At 33.6% G+C, this 15202-nt stretch overlaps 1 protein-coding gene across 1 annotated transcript; it reads left to right on the top strand.

The window, feature by feature from the left end:
- The first annotated feature begins 3990 nt into the window (after positions 1-3990).
- On the top strand, positions 3991-11772 carry LOC129263942 (retinol dehydrogenase 12-like). The gene is made up of 5 exons (XM_054901859.2): positions 3991-4276; positions 7489-7731; positions 8123-8323; positions 8933-9140; positions 9914-11772. Exons 1-5 carry the CDS (start codon positions 4045-4047, stop codon positions 10119-10121), a joined length of 1092 nt encoding a protein of 363 aa, XP_054757834.2. The 5' UTR covers positions 3991-4044; the 3' UTR covers positions 10122-11772.
- Positions 11773-15202: the final 3430 nt, after the last annotated feature.

Genomic DNA, 15202 nt, shown 5'->3' with positions numbered 1-15202 from the left:
TTCAGGTCACATGACCAACGTCAAAGGTCAATGAACTTTTGCCATAATGGAGGTTACTGTTGAATCACCATCATAACTTCGAAAGTTTATGAATCTGCATGACTCATGAAACTTAGACATAAGAGTAATCAAGTGTCTATAAACATCTCATGCGAGTTTCAGGTCACATGACGAAAGTCAAAGGTCATTTAAGGTCATTGAACTTTGGCCATTTTAGAGGTAATTATTAGATTGCTGTCATGACTTTTAAAGTCTATAGATATAGTGTATAAAATATGGATATAGGGGTAATCAAGTATCACTGACAAGTTTTAGGTCACATGATCAAGGTCAAATATTAATGAACGTCGTATTGTATCATTATATGAATGGTGTTTTTTGTGAATAATTATTTTATAGTAGTTTTCAAAGTCAGCACTGCTGCTATATTGAATCACGTGATGCAGGTGAGACCGCCAGATGCATTCCACTTGTTTGTAGTATTACTCAGTTTATTCATCAATAATCCGGAACTTGAAATGTAACCCTTTAAAGGTCAAGTCCACTCCAGAAAATTGTTGATTTGAATGGATAGAGAAAAATCAAACAAACGTAACGCTGCAAATTTCATCGAAATCGGATGTAAAAAAAGAAAGTTATGACATTTTTAAGTTTCGCTTATTTTTCACAAAACAGTTAAATGCACAACTCAGTGATATGCAAATGAGAGAGTCGATGATGTCCATCACTCACTTTTTCTTTTGTTTTTTATTGTTTGAATAATACAATATTTCAATTTTACAGATTTGACAAGAAGGACCAACTTAACTTAACCATAAACTGATAAAATAATGGTAATTCCACATGTTCAGGGAGAAATGAAACTTTGTTCCACTTGACAAGGAGGAGAAAATTAGAATATTTCATATAATAAAATACAAAATAAATAGTGAGTGGGTGACGTCATCAGTCTGCCAATTTGCATACCGACCAGGATGTGCATATAACTGTTTTGTGAAATTAAGCGAAACTTTATAATGTCATAACTTTCTTATTTTACATCCGATTTTGATGAAATTTTCAGTGTTTTGCTTATTGGATTTTTCTCCTTTTTTCAAATCAACTTTTTGTTGGGGTGGACTTGTCCTTTAAAGAAATGACATGATACAAGAAATATAATCATTTCGCACGTATATAGGACATGTAGGAGTATCGGACAAATTGTCAATTAAAAAAAAGAAACATCTATTATTTTCTATTTTTGGTATATTCATCCCCATTTCTTGTTAGAAAATAATACTTTCTATATGACCATGATAACACCAGCATTATATGCTTCTGTAAACTGCAATATAACCAACGTTATCATCAACGGTTATTCTCCTTATTCTATTTGGTGTAAATTGTCATCTCATGTTTTATTTTTCGTTGTTTTATATATGATTTATCATTTTTCTTGCTTATTGTTTAACGTTACCTAGCTGTACAGTTGTCTCCCATATATCAGTGTAATTACTAGTAAGCTACCAGGGGGTAGCTTGCATGTATTGATGTATTATAATTATACCAACATATCTATGTATTTTGAGATTATACTTGACAAATATAATCAATCAATCAATCAATCAATTTATTGATAAATCAATAATAAAAAAATGAATGAATAAATAAATAAATAAATAAATATCTTAATAATTTGATTTATCAATCAATAATCAATGGATCAATCATCATTAATCAATTAATCAATCTATCAATTAATCAATCAAGGTGGCGCTTCATTGGGCCTTTTACCACGAAAGAAGGCAATTACTTTTGTTTTACTCTTTTTTTTTTCCCACCCACTTCCTTTCCTTCTCTCTTTCCCGTAATTTTACTTGGGGGGGGGGGGGGAGGCCTCACTCCCCTGGATCCGTATGAGCCAAAATGCTCCCCCCCCCTCATTCCTTTGTGGGGAAAAATATAGGAAAAACACTTAAAAGGCTTAGCGATTCCTCACTCTTAATTTCAATCAACTCTCATGGGGAGAGACTATCAATTTCGTTCCCTTCCCTCTCCTCCGCTTTTCTCCCCCTTCTCCATATTTCACTTCCGTTGCTTCCTTTTTTCTCTATGTATATCCCCTTCATATACATATTCCTTTGCTTCTATTCTTCGTTTACCACCCCCCCCCCCCCTTTTCTTTCCCATCTATCTTCCCCTTCTGTTTTTTCTCTTTCTCTCCATTTTATGTTCCTTTTTTTCTTACTCCTTTTTCACGCTCTTTACCTCCTTTATAATTTCTCCTCTCACAATCTAAAAAATATTGGGTAAAATGTTCCATGAGGGTAATTATGTGTCGAACCAACATTGGGCATTTCTTTTGGGCATTTTTATTTATCAAGTATGATGAAAATTTTGCCCATTCTAAAGTATTTGCTGCTTATTTGTTTAACCTTACTGGACAATATGCTTCCCGCATTGGGTAAAATACTGCCCAAAATTGGTTGGACACATAATTACCCTCGTGCTAGTTAAAATTTTACCCAATACTTTTCACATTTCACTTTCCTTGTTTCTCCTTTATCCCTCTCTTTCCTTCTCTTTAACTTTTCTTTTCTCTCCAGTCTTCTTTTTTTCTTTCTATCTTTCTTTCTTTCTTTCCTTTTGCCGTTTCGTTATTTTTTTTTTTATTTGATTTTTATTTCTATTATTTCACTATATACACTCTTAAAAACGTTGGCCAAAAATGCCCAATTTTTAACCATCACTGGGCAACATACTGTCCACACAACTATTGGTTAACATCTGTCCAATATGGTTATAAAAACTAATAATTGGGTAATAAATTTGCTCAATTGGATAATAATTGCCAAGAATGTATATAATTTTTTACCAACATATGAAGAGTTTAATTGCAAAAAGGGTTAGGTCGCCTTTGAACCATTCCGAGAAAAACCATGTTTTTTATTCTCACTTATTGCAATATTCTTATGAGAAACTAAATTGTCATGATGTACTACCCTATCATGTGAACATAAAATTGGGTATAAAAGAAATCTACCTGTCTTCAATTTTTTTCTATATCTTTGCCACTTTCATTCACGTTTTCATTTGAATTTCAAATTTTCTTTCGTATCATCAAAGTGACTAAAAATTTAGAGGTTTAGAGACAGAAAACAATAACATTTATGAAAAACGGACCTAACCCCTTTTGACAAATGAGTTTTTCAGAAGAGTTTTGTTGCAAAAGGGATTAGGTCCACTCCAAGAAAATCATTTTTTTAATTCTCCCATATTGCAATATTCTTATGCGAAACTTAATTTTTATGATACCCTTCCATGAGAACATGAAATTGGGTATAAAAGAAATATACCTGTCTTCATATATTTTATGATATTCTTTTCCAAAAAAAATCTGTGTGGACCCAAATAACCCCTTTTGCAACTAAACTGAAATGGACCTAACCCCTTTTGAAAAAAAAGTGGCTTTTCTTTGCCATTTTAGTTCACTTTTTAATAGGAATTTCAACTTTTCTTTGGTATCATCTTATACAGTTATAGAGCTACTAAAAATCTATACATTGAGACATACAAATCAAATTTGATGAAAAATTGACCTAATCCCTTATGCAAGTGAGCTCTTCATATACATTACCCAATACAGTGGACAGTATGTTGCCCAATATTTTAAGTGTGTATACATATCACATATTTTATACTATATTTTGGCTGGGGGGGGGGGGGTAACGAAGACCCCCCCCCCCCCCACGGATCAGCTCTTGTGGCATGCATACATGTACCGCCATAGCGATAACATTACACAGACCCGATCTTTGAAATTTGATTTCCACCTTTTGTATAGCATGACCTCGGGATTGACATGCAATCACAATGCACACAAATATAATTTTGGGTCGAGTGGCTTCTTCCTGTTCATATACAGGAAATCATATATTTTTGTTTTGCCGTCAATTCAATTCAAAAGTCATACAATGGTATATTACAAATGTAATAGGAACGATCCTTTTGGAAAGAACTGAGCATGAGTCAATTACAGGCGTAGCTTACAGACTGTGCTTTTATATGAACATGGAGCTTGCTGAAGAATACGGGACGGTGTTTCTCCAACATTCTTTGGAATGGCTTCGTAGCTTTTCTCTTTCTGTCGCCCTTGGTTGTCTCGTGGTCACTGTAATAACATCGTATGTCGCATATTGTTACTTTCATAGAAGAGGAATAACCTTCAGCTGGCATCCAGGCACCCGTCGAGTGAACAGTCGCATCAGCCTCAGTGGAAAGACAGTGCTTATAACAGGTATTTTTTCAAATATGTTATTTACTTAATTTGGGGAATGTAAAATATATGTATTTATGACCCAGTGAAAAGGATATAAATGCACCCCATGATGGAAAGGGCTATCAAGCGTATATCGAGTAATTATAGGTAAACAAAAACAAAAATGGGGGCTCTTCTAAAATGGGCAGGTCCAACTTTCACAATTTCTGGATTCGCAATATTAACATGAACAGTTATCAATCACGGATCATAAGAAATAGTAGGCCTAGTACATAAACATTTAAACTCAATTCAACAATAATTACCTTCAAAATCTAAATAAAGCAGTTGAAAGAGCAAACCATTTTTACACAGTCATATATAGGGACGGCATCACAAACGGATTTTCAAAATATAGAGCGAAGAGGGAGGGTGGTGGTCGGAGAGGAAGAAAAATAAAGAAGAGATGAGAGAGTGAAAACTATTCCTTTAACTATGTTAACTGGGAAAGAAAAATATATTTAGGTCATCTTGCAACCCGACCTCTATCCTGCACAGCTCCTCAGGGGCGGCGGAACGTATTTTCGTTTGGGGGGGCAAAGCCCCAAAGGGCATTTTGGTGCAAACGGTTATTTTCACCATGAGATTATCATCTGTGTGAAGAAGTTGTGTGTTTTGTAGTACTTAACTTGAGCAAAGTTTTTTTTTAAGTGATTTCTGATTGATAAGATATATATATAGGTTTTATTTTCGCGACCGAGTGGTTCGGAATTCTATTCAAATCTGAAGTTGTAAAATTCGCTTTTCGGTCAATTATGGACCTAATTACTGTTAAAAGGGCATTCTTGCGAGATGTTGCGAGCGCGAATCACGAGTTCTAAATTCAATTGGAAATTTCATGTAATTAAACTTTCCGAGCAGTTTTTGTAATCATGGGAAAAGGATGTGACTCTAACTAAAGAATTAACACAAGCGCGAAGTGCGAGCTGAATTTTTTTACATACTGACCAGAAAAGGAACCTTTTATAGACTGCATTTAGAGACCCATGAATAGCGGCTACATATCTCACCAATCGAATAATGCAAGAGCAAAGCACGATGATATTCTAACCAGAAAACTGGACATTCTAGGCATTCTATTTAACCATGAAGAGAATGCCGAGTGCCAAATATGTAAATTTATTGAAAATTTACAAGTTTGACACCACTTCTAAGGAAAAGATGTTTTATGATAAAAACAACAATAATTTTGCACTGACACACCTTTGCTTTCGAGTTCTGCCTCTTCTGTGAGCGTGTTCACACCAGCGTGACGTCGCTATTGTTCAAACCGCTAACTAATTGCTTTCTGATAGGGCGTATCTACGGGGGCAGGGGGGTGGGCTTGTTGCCCCAAAAATATTCTGCTGAAAAAAATACATTTGGTAGGGCCTTAGTTACATCTTCATTTACATTTCTTGCTTAAAGTGTTTTACATAATTTCTCAGAAAATGAGAGCACAGATTTGAAACGGGAAAATCATAACAATCACTATGCCTATAAGTTTTTCACACATAGACGGATCTCCAGGGAAACCCGAAGGGCCCAAAGAAAAAGAGGAAAGAAAGAAAGAAAATAAAGGGGGAAGAGAGGAGGAAAAAGAAGATGAAAATAAGAGGAGGAAGACGAGTGAATAAAATAAGGTGAGGGGAAGGCTTGCCCCCCCCCAAAAAAAAAAAAAAATATGTCATGTCACTATATAATATTTTCGCTTTCGCTTCGCGCTCGAATTGACTGTTCGTTGAGATTCATATCTTGCTCAATAGGCTGGAGCTTAAAATATCAAGTTTTGAAGTCAATATACAAAACATATTTCAGCTCCGATATCGATCTTACATTATTTTTTTTATTTACAAATTGATTTTTTAAAGTGCTCTGTAAAATGTCCGTTTTATGGTGTAAATATCAACATTTTCAGCTCACGCTGCGGGGTTGCATTATTTGATTTGCCAAGTTCTTATTGTCTACGAGTATTCCATAAAGTTCTCAACATATCCCTTTTCAGGTGACAGTGTAAAAACGTAAGCCTATCAGCTTAATTCTATGACAAGCTACTTAATATCCCCTTTTCATTATTAAGCTTATAAAAAATTTGGGGTCGCGATTTGCGCTCGCTTTAATTGTTAAACATATATTAATCCATGCGTCATATTCATAATTACAAAATGCTTAAAATGTCCAGTTTTCATATATATCTTAATATCAACAAATTACATGCTCTCATTAAGCATATTAGATTAATAAATAAGAAAATAGCATCTTTATGAATTCCTAATAACTAAATTGACCTTTTTCTGAATGGAATATCGACAAGTTTCATCTCACGCTTAGGAATAATAAGAAGATAGTCATCATTTTCATATAATGACAAAATTTTCTTAGAATGTCCCGGTCCTAGGTCAAAATAATTTTTTTTTTTTAATATCAGCTCGCGCTCCGTGCTCGCATCATCGATTAAGTGTGGTTCAAATTCACTTCACAATTTTCCTACACAGTGCTTGAAGAAGTGCATGAATTAATCATTTTTCAGATCAGAATATTAAATTGCTTTCAGCTCGCGCTTCGAGCTTGCATTATTGATCTTCATGATTAAACAATGTATTCAGAATGCCCTGATTCTAGGTCTAAATCTAAAACATGCGCACACATGTTTATTGATATTGAGATACGCAGCTTGTTCTTTATTTAAAACGTGCTTTAATTATCAAGTTTCAGATCAGAATATCAATAATTTTCTGCTTGCGCTTCACGCTCGCATTATCAATGTTGGAAAATACTTAATCACCCATCCTATTCATGACTTACAAAACATGAATGGAGTGTCCCGTTTTAGGTCCAAAATCTCTTTTTTTTCCGCTTGCGCTTCGCGCTAGCATCAATTGTTTGAGAATTACAATTTTTCAGGGTTCAAGCGCTAGCAAAGGGTTATGCATATAAAATTAAGCATTTGCTGAGGCGTGATTTTTAATTGGCTAGCAATTACTTGTGCTTGAAGCAATTGCTCGCCATCAATGCATTTTATGCATTTTTATGCATCTTACCCATTAACCATCCCCGGTAACCATCACAGCTGTGTTACAGCTACCAAAGCTCGGCTATAGTTAAAATAGGCATCATGATATCTTTATTCTCATCTATGTTTTTTTTTCTTTCCAAAAAATAGTTATCATTCACGGTTTTAAAAAAAATGACCGATTTTTCTTATCTTCCAGGTGCCAATGCTGGTATTGGTCTAGAGACTGCTATTGACCTTGCTAGCCGAGGAGCTAGGGTTATCATGGGATGTCGCAACCCGACCAAAGCAAAAGTAGCAGTAGCCGATGTCCGCAAGAGATCATCCAATGAAAATGTCATCTTCAAGCAAATAGACCTATCAGACTTGAATTCAGTCAAAAAGTGCGCAGAGGAAATTCTAAAAGAAGAGGAGAGACTTGACGTTCTCATAAACAATGCAGGTTGTGTTTTTTTTTAATTGATCGTATAGGCTGCATCTTAAAAATTTTCACATGTCTGTTTTCGAGCTAGAAGTGAAAGATTTTTTTTTTTGGTGGAAATTCCAGGAAAAAGTCATAGAATGAAGAAAAGGAAGGGTCATTTGAGAATTTCACACCTGAAATTTTATAAGGCCAAGTCCATCTCGAGCTGATTTGGGTAAATGGAAGAAATTCAACAAGCATTAACAAGTAGGCCCACGGAAATTTATATCATTGAGAGAGAGGTTGCATTTTTATATTTTCCTTCAAGCTTCTTCGTCTTCTTCTCCTCCTCCTCCTTCTTCTTCTCATTCTTCCTATCTTTCTTTTCATTTTTGCTAATTAAATGTATATTTCAATCTTACACAAACAGGACTGGTAACTTTCTCCGACCGGGGCCTGACGCCAGAAGGCTATGATATCACCATGGCAACGAATCACGTTGGGCATTTCATGCTAACTTTGTCGTTGATTAATCTTATTAAGAAGAGTGCCCCCAGTCGGATCATCAATGTATCATCGTTCGGTCACCTCAGGATCAAACAAATTGATTACACAGATATATCAGGCAAAGGTAATAAAAATGAGGGTATCAGGATAATAGATGATAATAAACATGTAATGATACACATTATGATGATGATAATGTATTAACCCATTTCTGTCGCGAATCATGATTATTAGGTAATTTTATCAGCACCGTTTTGTTATGGATTTGAGGATGGAGTTTAAGGGTGGATCCATGTAAGTGTAGCTACACCTCCTTCCCCTTATCATGGGTCTGCCCCCCCCCCCCTCTAAAAAAGTCCTTGCGAATATATGGATATTATGTTTTTTACACACACCGAGTGGACCACATGTTATTTTTTAATCTTACCTTTTAGGCCCACCCTTTTTAGATGAGTATATATTCAATTTCCTTCTTAATATTTGGGGAAAATTACAACAATATTGCTCTCTTACTTTGATCACAATATTTGAGAAAACATGTTATGTTTGACATTCATGCCCTACAAATGTTATTACAACATTTAGCACGCCTTAACCAGTTGCTAATCATGTATACCAAATTTGGTGTGTTACAAAATAGGTTTGTACTTTGATGTTACAAAATGATTACCGATATCAGTTAATAATACTGCACGTTTAAATCAACAAGGAGGATTGTATTTCATCCTTACAGGAGTATCTGGATTTAATCGTTACAAACAGAGTAAACTGGCAAATATTCACTTCACTAAAGTGCTAGCACGCCGCCTATCGGGGACTGGTGTCACAGCGTATTCGGTAAATCTTGGGACTGTATATACTAACATCTGGGAGTCAAGCAGGGTCAGTTTAAAGCCCGGAATGTTCCGCGATATCTTATCACTGACAATGCCACTTTTAAGGTGAGTTCGTTTTCTTTTCTTTTCTTTTTTTAATGGGCTGTTCATACTTAAGCTTTATAATTCAGCTTGGGCTAATTCCTCTGCAACATAAAAATAAAAAATATGGATATGTCTGTAAAAAAAAATCCTTTGCTAGAAGAACGAATGAAATTCAGACGGGTCATGGGAAAATGATTGGGGAAAAGCAATGAATAAATAAAGGGGAAGACAAATTACCAAATAACCCTACATAAGCGAAAGATTTGTGAATATTGAAATGTCACTTCCCAGATTATGAGACATCTTATTCTCCTTTTTTTACTATAGAGTTTTAAGACACATGAAAGAGTTTAACTCCACTGATTAATAATCATTATTTTTAAAATGAGGAAATTAATGTATAAAATGAGGAACGGGCTTACAGCTCTTTTTCTTGTGAAAAGAAATGATCCATCTTTCACTTTTAAATCCAGTAAAAGAACAATTATTTCCACGTCAAGACTAAGGTATGAACCCGGGAGCTATTACTTCAGAATACCGCTGCGCCACGTAGGCCTATATACTTTATTTATGCATTATTTAGATTGAGGCACCACCCCCGCCTCCGTGCACCCCACCAAATGGGGAACTACTAGACCGGTGTGGCAGAAAATTTAGACTCTTTTATTTGATATCGTCTTCAGTCCACGTTAGATCTACATAATCGTTTTATTTCATCATGGAGATGTCAATTTGATTATTTCTATCCTAAACCCCAAAATATCCTTACAAATACAACTATCCTTACTGCTCAGACTCTTATTGCTAAATGAGAAGGATGGCGCCCAAACAACTATCTACTGTGCTGTAGACGAATCGATCACACACCTTTCTGGTGGATACTTCACAAACTGTAGCCTGGGAAAGGAGTCTAAGTTGGCTGAAGACGAGCAAGTTGCCAAACAACTTTGGGATATCACCTGCAAGGCGACTGGCGTCGACCCTAATATCTTACCAGAATAAGGTTTTCCGTCTCATTTTAATTTCTATATGTACTTTTTATTTGTTATGAATGAAATATTTCAATTGTCCCCCTTTTCGGTGAAGGTGTAATACTTCTAAAGCTCCATAATCAAAAGAAAATATGTGTGCCTGGATAGTTCCAATGCCTACCCCACCGTAATCATTGAAATCATGCATTCTTTCATTCAAATTCAAGTTAGCCCACCATTTTCCTCCTTTTGTCCTGCATGTATATTACATTTTTTTATTTCAATTATTATTTTGTTGAATGTAAAATATTGTGTTTTATGTCTGTACAGACTTGTGCATATTTCTATGCGATTAAAAAGAACATTGAATTGAATTAAATATAAATTATATAATTGATGTTTATAAATATCCCTTTTAAACAAAATATTTCCAAATCTAATCAAGACCTATTCATTTTAAGGACGTTCCACAGTTAAAGTGAAATCCATGTCATTTTCACCAAACTTTGCTCATAGATACTTTAGACCCTTAATATTCGAAATATGCAAAAATTAACATAGGTCCATGTGCTTGATTTTTTGCTACAGAGCTTCAAAGTTCACCCAAATTGATGTTCTTAAGAATTGCGCATTCAAAAGAATTTGGCATTTTTAGACCGCCCAAGATTACTACAATGAGTTTAAACCTCCAATACTCATTCAAAATACATGAAAAAGTCATCAAATTTCGCAAGAGAGTTAATAATTGTATCGTTAGAATGGAGAATCTATTTATAGTGCTATTTGTTTGCAATTTTAGGTTTAACAGCACTGCCAGTTCTTAAAAATGGCGTATAAGATAACAAAATCCCAATCTAAAAAATTTGAAATTTCAGTAACAAACTACAAACGTACAATATATGCTGCACTTTATTCAAAATCCATGTCATTTTCACCAAAATTTGCAGAGTTGTAGAGGAAGGTATACCTAAAAGGTACAAACATTAAAAAATAGGGGTTCATGTGCTTGTTTTTAAACTATCAGAATTTTTATTAGAGCAAATGTGCTTTTTAAAACACCAAAAATGCGCCGAATGCTTTGTATCTATGTGAAGAAAAAATCAAAACCACTCTACCATTTATTTAAACTCGGGGTAATATTCGTGATTCTTGGCAGCACTGCAGAGTAAAGTATTTTGAAATTGTAGAGAATTTTTTTTGAATGGTCCATGGAATAATTCCATTTTTTAGTTTCAAGAAATAACACATAGGATCTGCAGTTAAAGTGCAGAAGATGAAAAAAATCAGCTCAAACCTGCAGCTAATTAATCACCTGTTCATTCATTGCGACGTCAGCGCGCAGAGTGTAAAATATGCGCAGATCATAATGCGCACAAACATAACTGTGGAACGTCCTTAAACCTTAGAAATTTGGGGTTGCCTAATTATCGGAAAGTTGATTGTGGATGTCAACACATGAACATGACTATAAATTAACTTTGAGTGACATAAATTTTGTATTGGAATTTTCTAGAAATGAATGAATGAAGGAGTTTACTTTGATATCGTTGTGATATGTGCCAAACGAAATATATTATTTGAAGAAAATGCAAAACATCTCATTTGCTTGAAAGAAATGTAATGTATATATATAGCAAATGAAAGAACATTATTTGAGTGTGATAAAATAGTCATTTCAATTTAAGTTTGGGCAAGTTTATTGTTTGTGTTTGTTTTGTTACGTAATGATATCCAGGTCGTAAATCAGAATTTAGGTCAGAAAAGGAGGACAGGGTGTCTACTTTTGAATTTCCCATCCTTTTTCACATATCGCCAAAGAAATTATATGTGGTTATTGATAAGTTGGCAAAAGGTGTTCCTCATCCACACACACACACACGCCTACCCAAATTATCAGTTCGGCATGGGAGCATTTTCTCTTTCCAAAATACAGTTTTATTTAAAATTTCATCTTAGAATAAATTCGCCACCCCCAAAAAAAAAATCACAAACAAGCGAATAGAAAAAAAATATCATTAACTCATTTTTTTTCTTTATTTATATCATCTTTTACTAAAATAGTTATAGTTATATAAATCATTATTTTCAATAATCTTTAGATAAATGAACCCTTTTCATTTTGATTAAAAAGAACAAACATAATTTAACTTGGATAAGACTTGACGCAAAGCCGGCAGAGGTATTTTGGAAAATGGAGTCACATTGGATGAGGTAGTCACATCCTGAACATCTGAACAATGCCTAAATTTCTCAAAGTGTGATGTCGAAATGACACCTGGGTTCAGCTTCTGTACTTCAAACGCAATGACACCGTGTGGCTCCTTGATGACACCGACATGCTTCCGTGTTAACTTCGCCACCAGATCGTGCAGCTTCATCATGTATATAATCAGGGAGGAAAATCTGACCAGCGGACTAGTGATGCGGGTAATATCCATGTGTGGATACTTCTTTTTTTATATATACATTTAAATGTATTTTCCATCATAGAGTGGAAACCGTTGGGATATCCAACATCATGCTTCTTTCTCTTTTCTCTATTCATTCGGATCAGCCTGTTGCTGGGGCCGGCTGCATGGGTCTTTTTGATTACGTTTTGAGTTTAGTTTAAAGTTTCGAACAATGTCTCATACTTTAGTTCAGTGCTCCATTCAGCTTTGCAAAGAGCCTTTTGTATCTTTATACCGTTTTATTTACCCCCATTTTAATCCAATTACCAACAATCCCATTTACTGTGCCCATTGTTACGCTTTTGTTCTCCTTTGTCAGTTTAATATCTTTGTTTTTCAAACTGCTTAATCAACCTCATACCGTACCACCAATCAAATGTTTCCCTTTTTCTAGATATCTTTGCAAGGTTGGATGGAGTTCGCCCTTTTTTGTGTATATTGATTAATTATATTTCATATGTATATAAAAATATATTGTATTTTGTATATTTTGTAGTACACTGTTCTATCAAATTTATATGTGAATCTTTTGACCGTGTTAAAAACATTTGTAATCCAGCCATTGGCTGCCAAGAATGTTCTGATGCTTGATAAAGACCATTATTAGTATTATCATTATCATAATATTGTAACTTTATGTGTTTTTAATCTTTCAGGACAATGATGTAAAACAGCAATAGATCTGATATATTTATCCTGTATAAATATTTTCTAATAAATGAATGAATAAATAAATATATCATGATTTCGACGTTCATAACACGGCATGCACGGTGAACTGCTTTTTGAACACGGAAAATTTCAACTGCCATGAGAAGCACGGAAAGTAAACATTGATTATTTAGGGTGGTTCCCCGCTTTTCTCGAGGTTCAGGAAAATTGAACATTTTGAGCAATGTTTGTGATTCTAAACAAAGATGTGTATGTAACAAATACATTTTTGATATACCTTCTGGCCTGATCGAAAAGGGACCTTTTATAAGGACCATGAAGACGATACATATCTCAACAATCAAAGCACAAGTTAAAATATGTTACATTCCGACCTAAAAACTGGACATTCTAAACACTTTTTGTAATCATGAACAGGATAGGTATAGGCATTCTAAATACATTTTTTAATTATGAAAATCAATAATGCGAGCGCGGAGAACGAGCTGAAAATATTTAATATTCCGATCTGAAAAAGGGTGAATTTAAGCACTATTTTAAGCAGTAGGAAAATTCTGAAGTTGGCGGAGGGTTCCTAAAAAAACGTCGTTCAATGTCATTACATTTCTTTCATCTATCATACCTGCCAGATTTCCAGGTGGTGCTGTATGAGGCGCCGAATGTACCAATATTATATAGAACAATTATTTGTTATATAATCATTATTTATTAAATAATAACTATTATTTATATATAATTTACATTTTATTTGTAAATAACTACTATTATATAAAATATCATTTCTAATTATTTATATATAATTCCAAGTAATACTTCATTATTTGTAAATAATAATAGTTCGACATTCCATTATTTATAAATAATGATTATTTGTTTTTCATTATTTATAAATAATGATTATTTGTTTTTCATTATTTATAAATAATGATTATTTGTTTTTCATTATTTACAAATAATGATTATTTGTTTTTCATTATTTATAAATAATGATTATTTGTTTTTCATTATTTATAAATAATGATTATTTGTTTTTCATTATTTACAAATAATGATTATTTGTTTTTCATTATTTATAAATAATGATTATTTGTTTTTCATTATTTATAAATAATTTGTTGAGTTTTCCATTATTTATAAATAATGATTATTTGTTAAATAATGAAAACGTCTACTTCATTATTTATAAATAATTTTTTCGAGTGCACCATTATTCTCATTATTTATAAATAATCATTATTTAATGTTCGAGTTTTCCATTATTTATAAATAAAGATTATTTGTTAAATAATGAAATATCTACTTCATTATTTATAAATAATAATTTTGTTTCAATATCCCATTATTTATAAATAATCATTATTTATAAACAATTTTTACAGTTTGCCATTATATACAAATAATCATTATTTATATACAAATAACCATTATTTATTAAATAATGCCATTATTTATTAAATAATGCCATTATTTATTAAATAATGGAAAACTCGCTATAACATGCAAATGTGGGACCGCCCATGATATGAATATTCATGATGCGATTTCCTTTTTCGTGATTTTTCTTCACAAATTTTTGTCCATTTCCTCTTCATAATGACATTTCTTGAAGCAATTTTCTAGGGATATGGTCTGATTGTAATATTCTTCATTTTCTATATAACTTCGTCTTCGTAGAAATATCAAAAAGTGTAATTTTATACGATTTTTCCTACAGTTCACAATCCCCATAGGCGCGCGTGTACGGTAGGGACAACCGGTGAATCGACGGAGTGCTCTTCATCGAAATACTACGTTGGTTGGTCCCCGGAAGTGGCGGGCGGAATTTAGCCCGAATCCTCGATGGAAGTCGATCAAGTGCATATGAGCTGAGAGAGTGAAATATCAGTGTACTTGTACAGGCCCTTCTACTTTTTATAAATATTTCTTGTTGCTTTTTTTGTTAAGTTAATTTTTCCTGGTGTAGAGATAAGTTTCAGTTCTAATAATGCAC

The sequence above is a fragment of the Lytechinus pictus genome, chromosome 1, assembly GCF_037042905.1.
Source record: "Lytechinus pictus isolate F3 Inbred chromosome 1, Lp3.0, whole genome shotgun sequence".
NCBI classification, from domain to species: Eukaryota; Metazoa; Echinodermata; class Echinoidea; order Temnopleuroida; family Toxopneustidae; genus Lytechinus; species Lytechinus pictus.
Note: the sequence above shows the minus strand (reverse complement) of the source record. Positions and strands in the feature narration are given on the sequence as shown.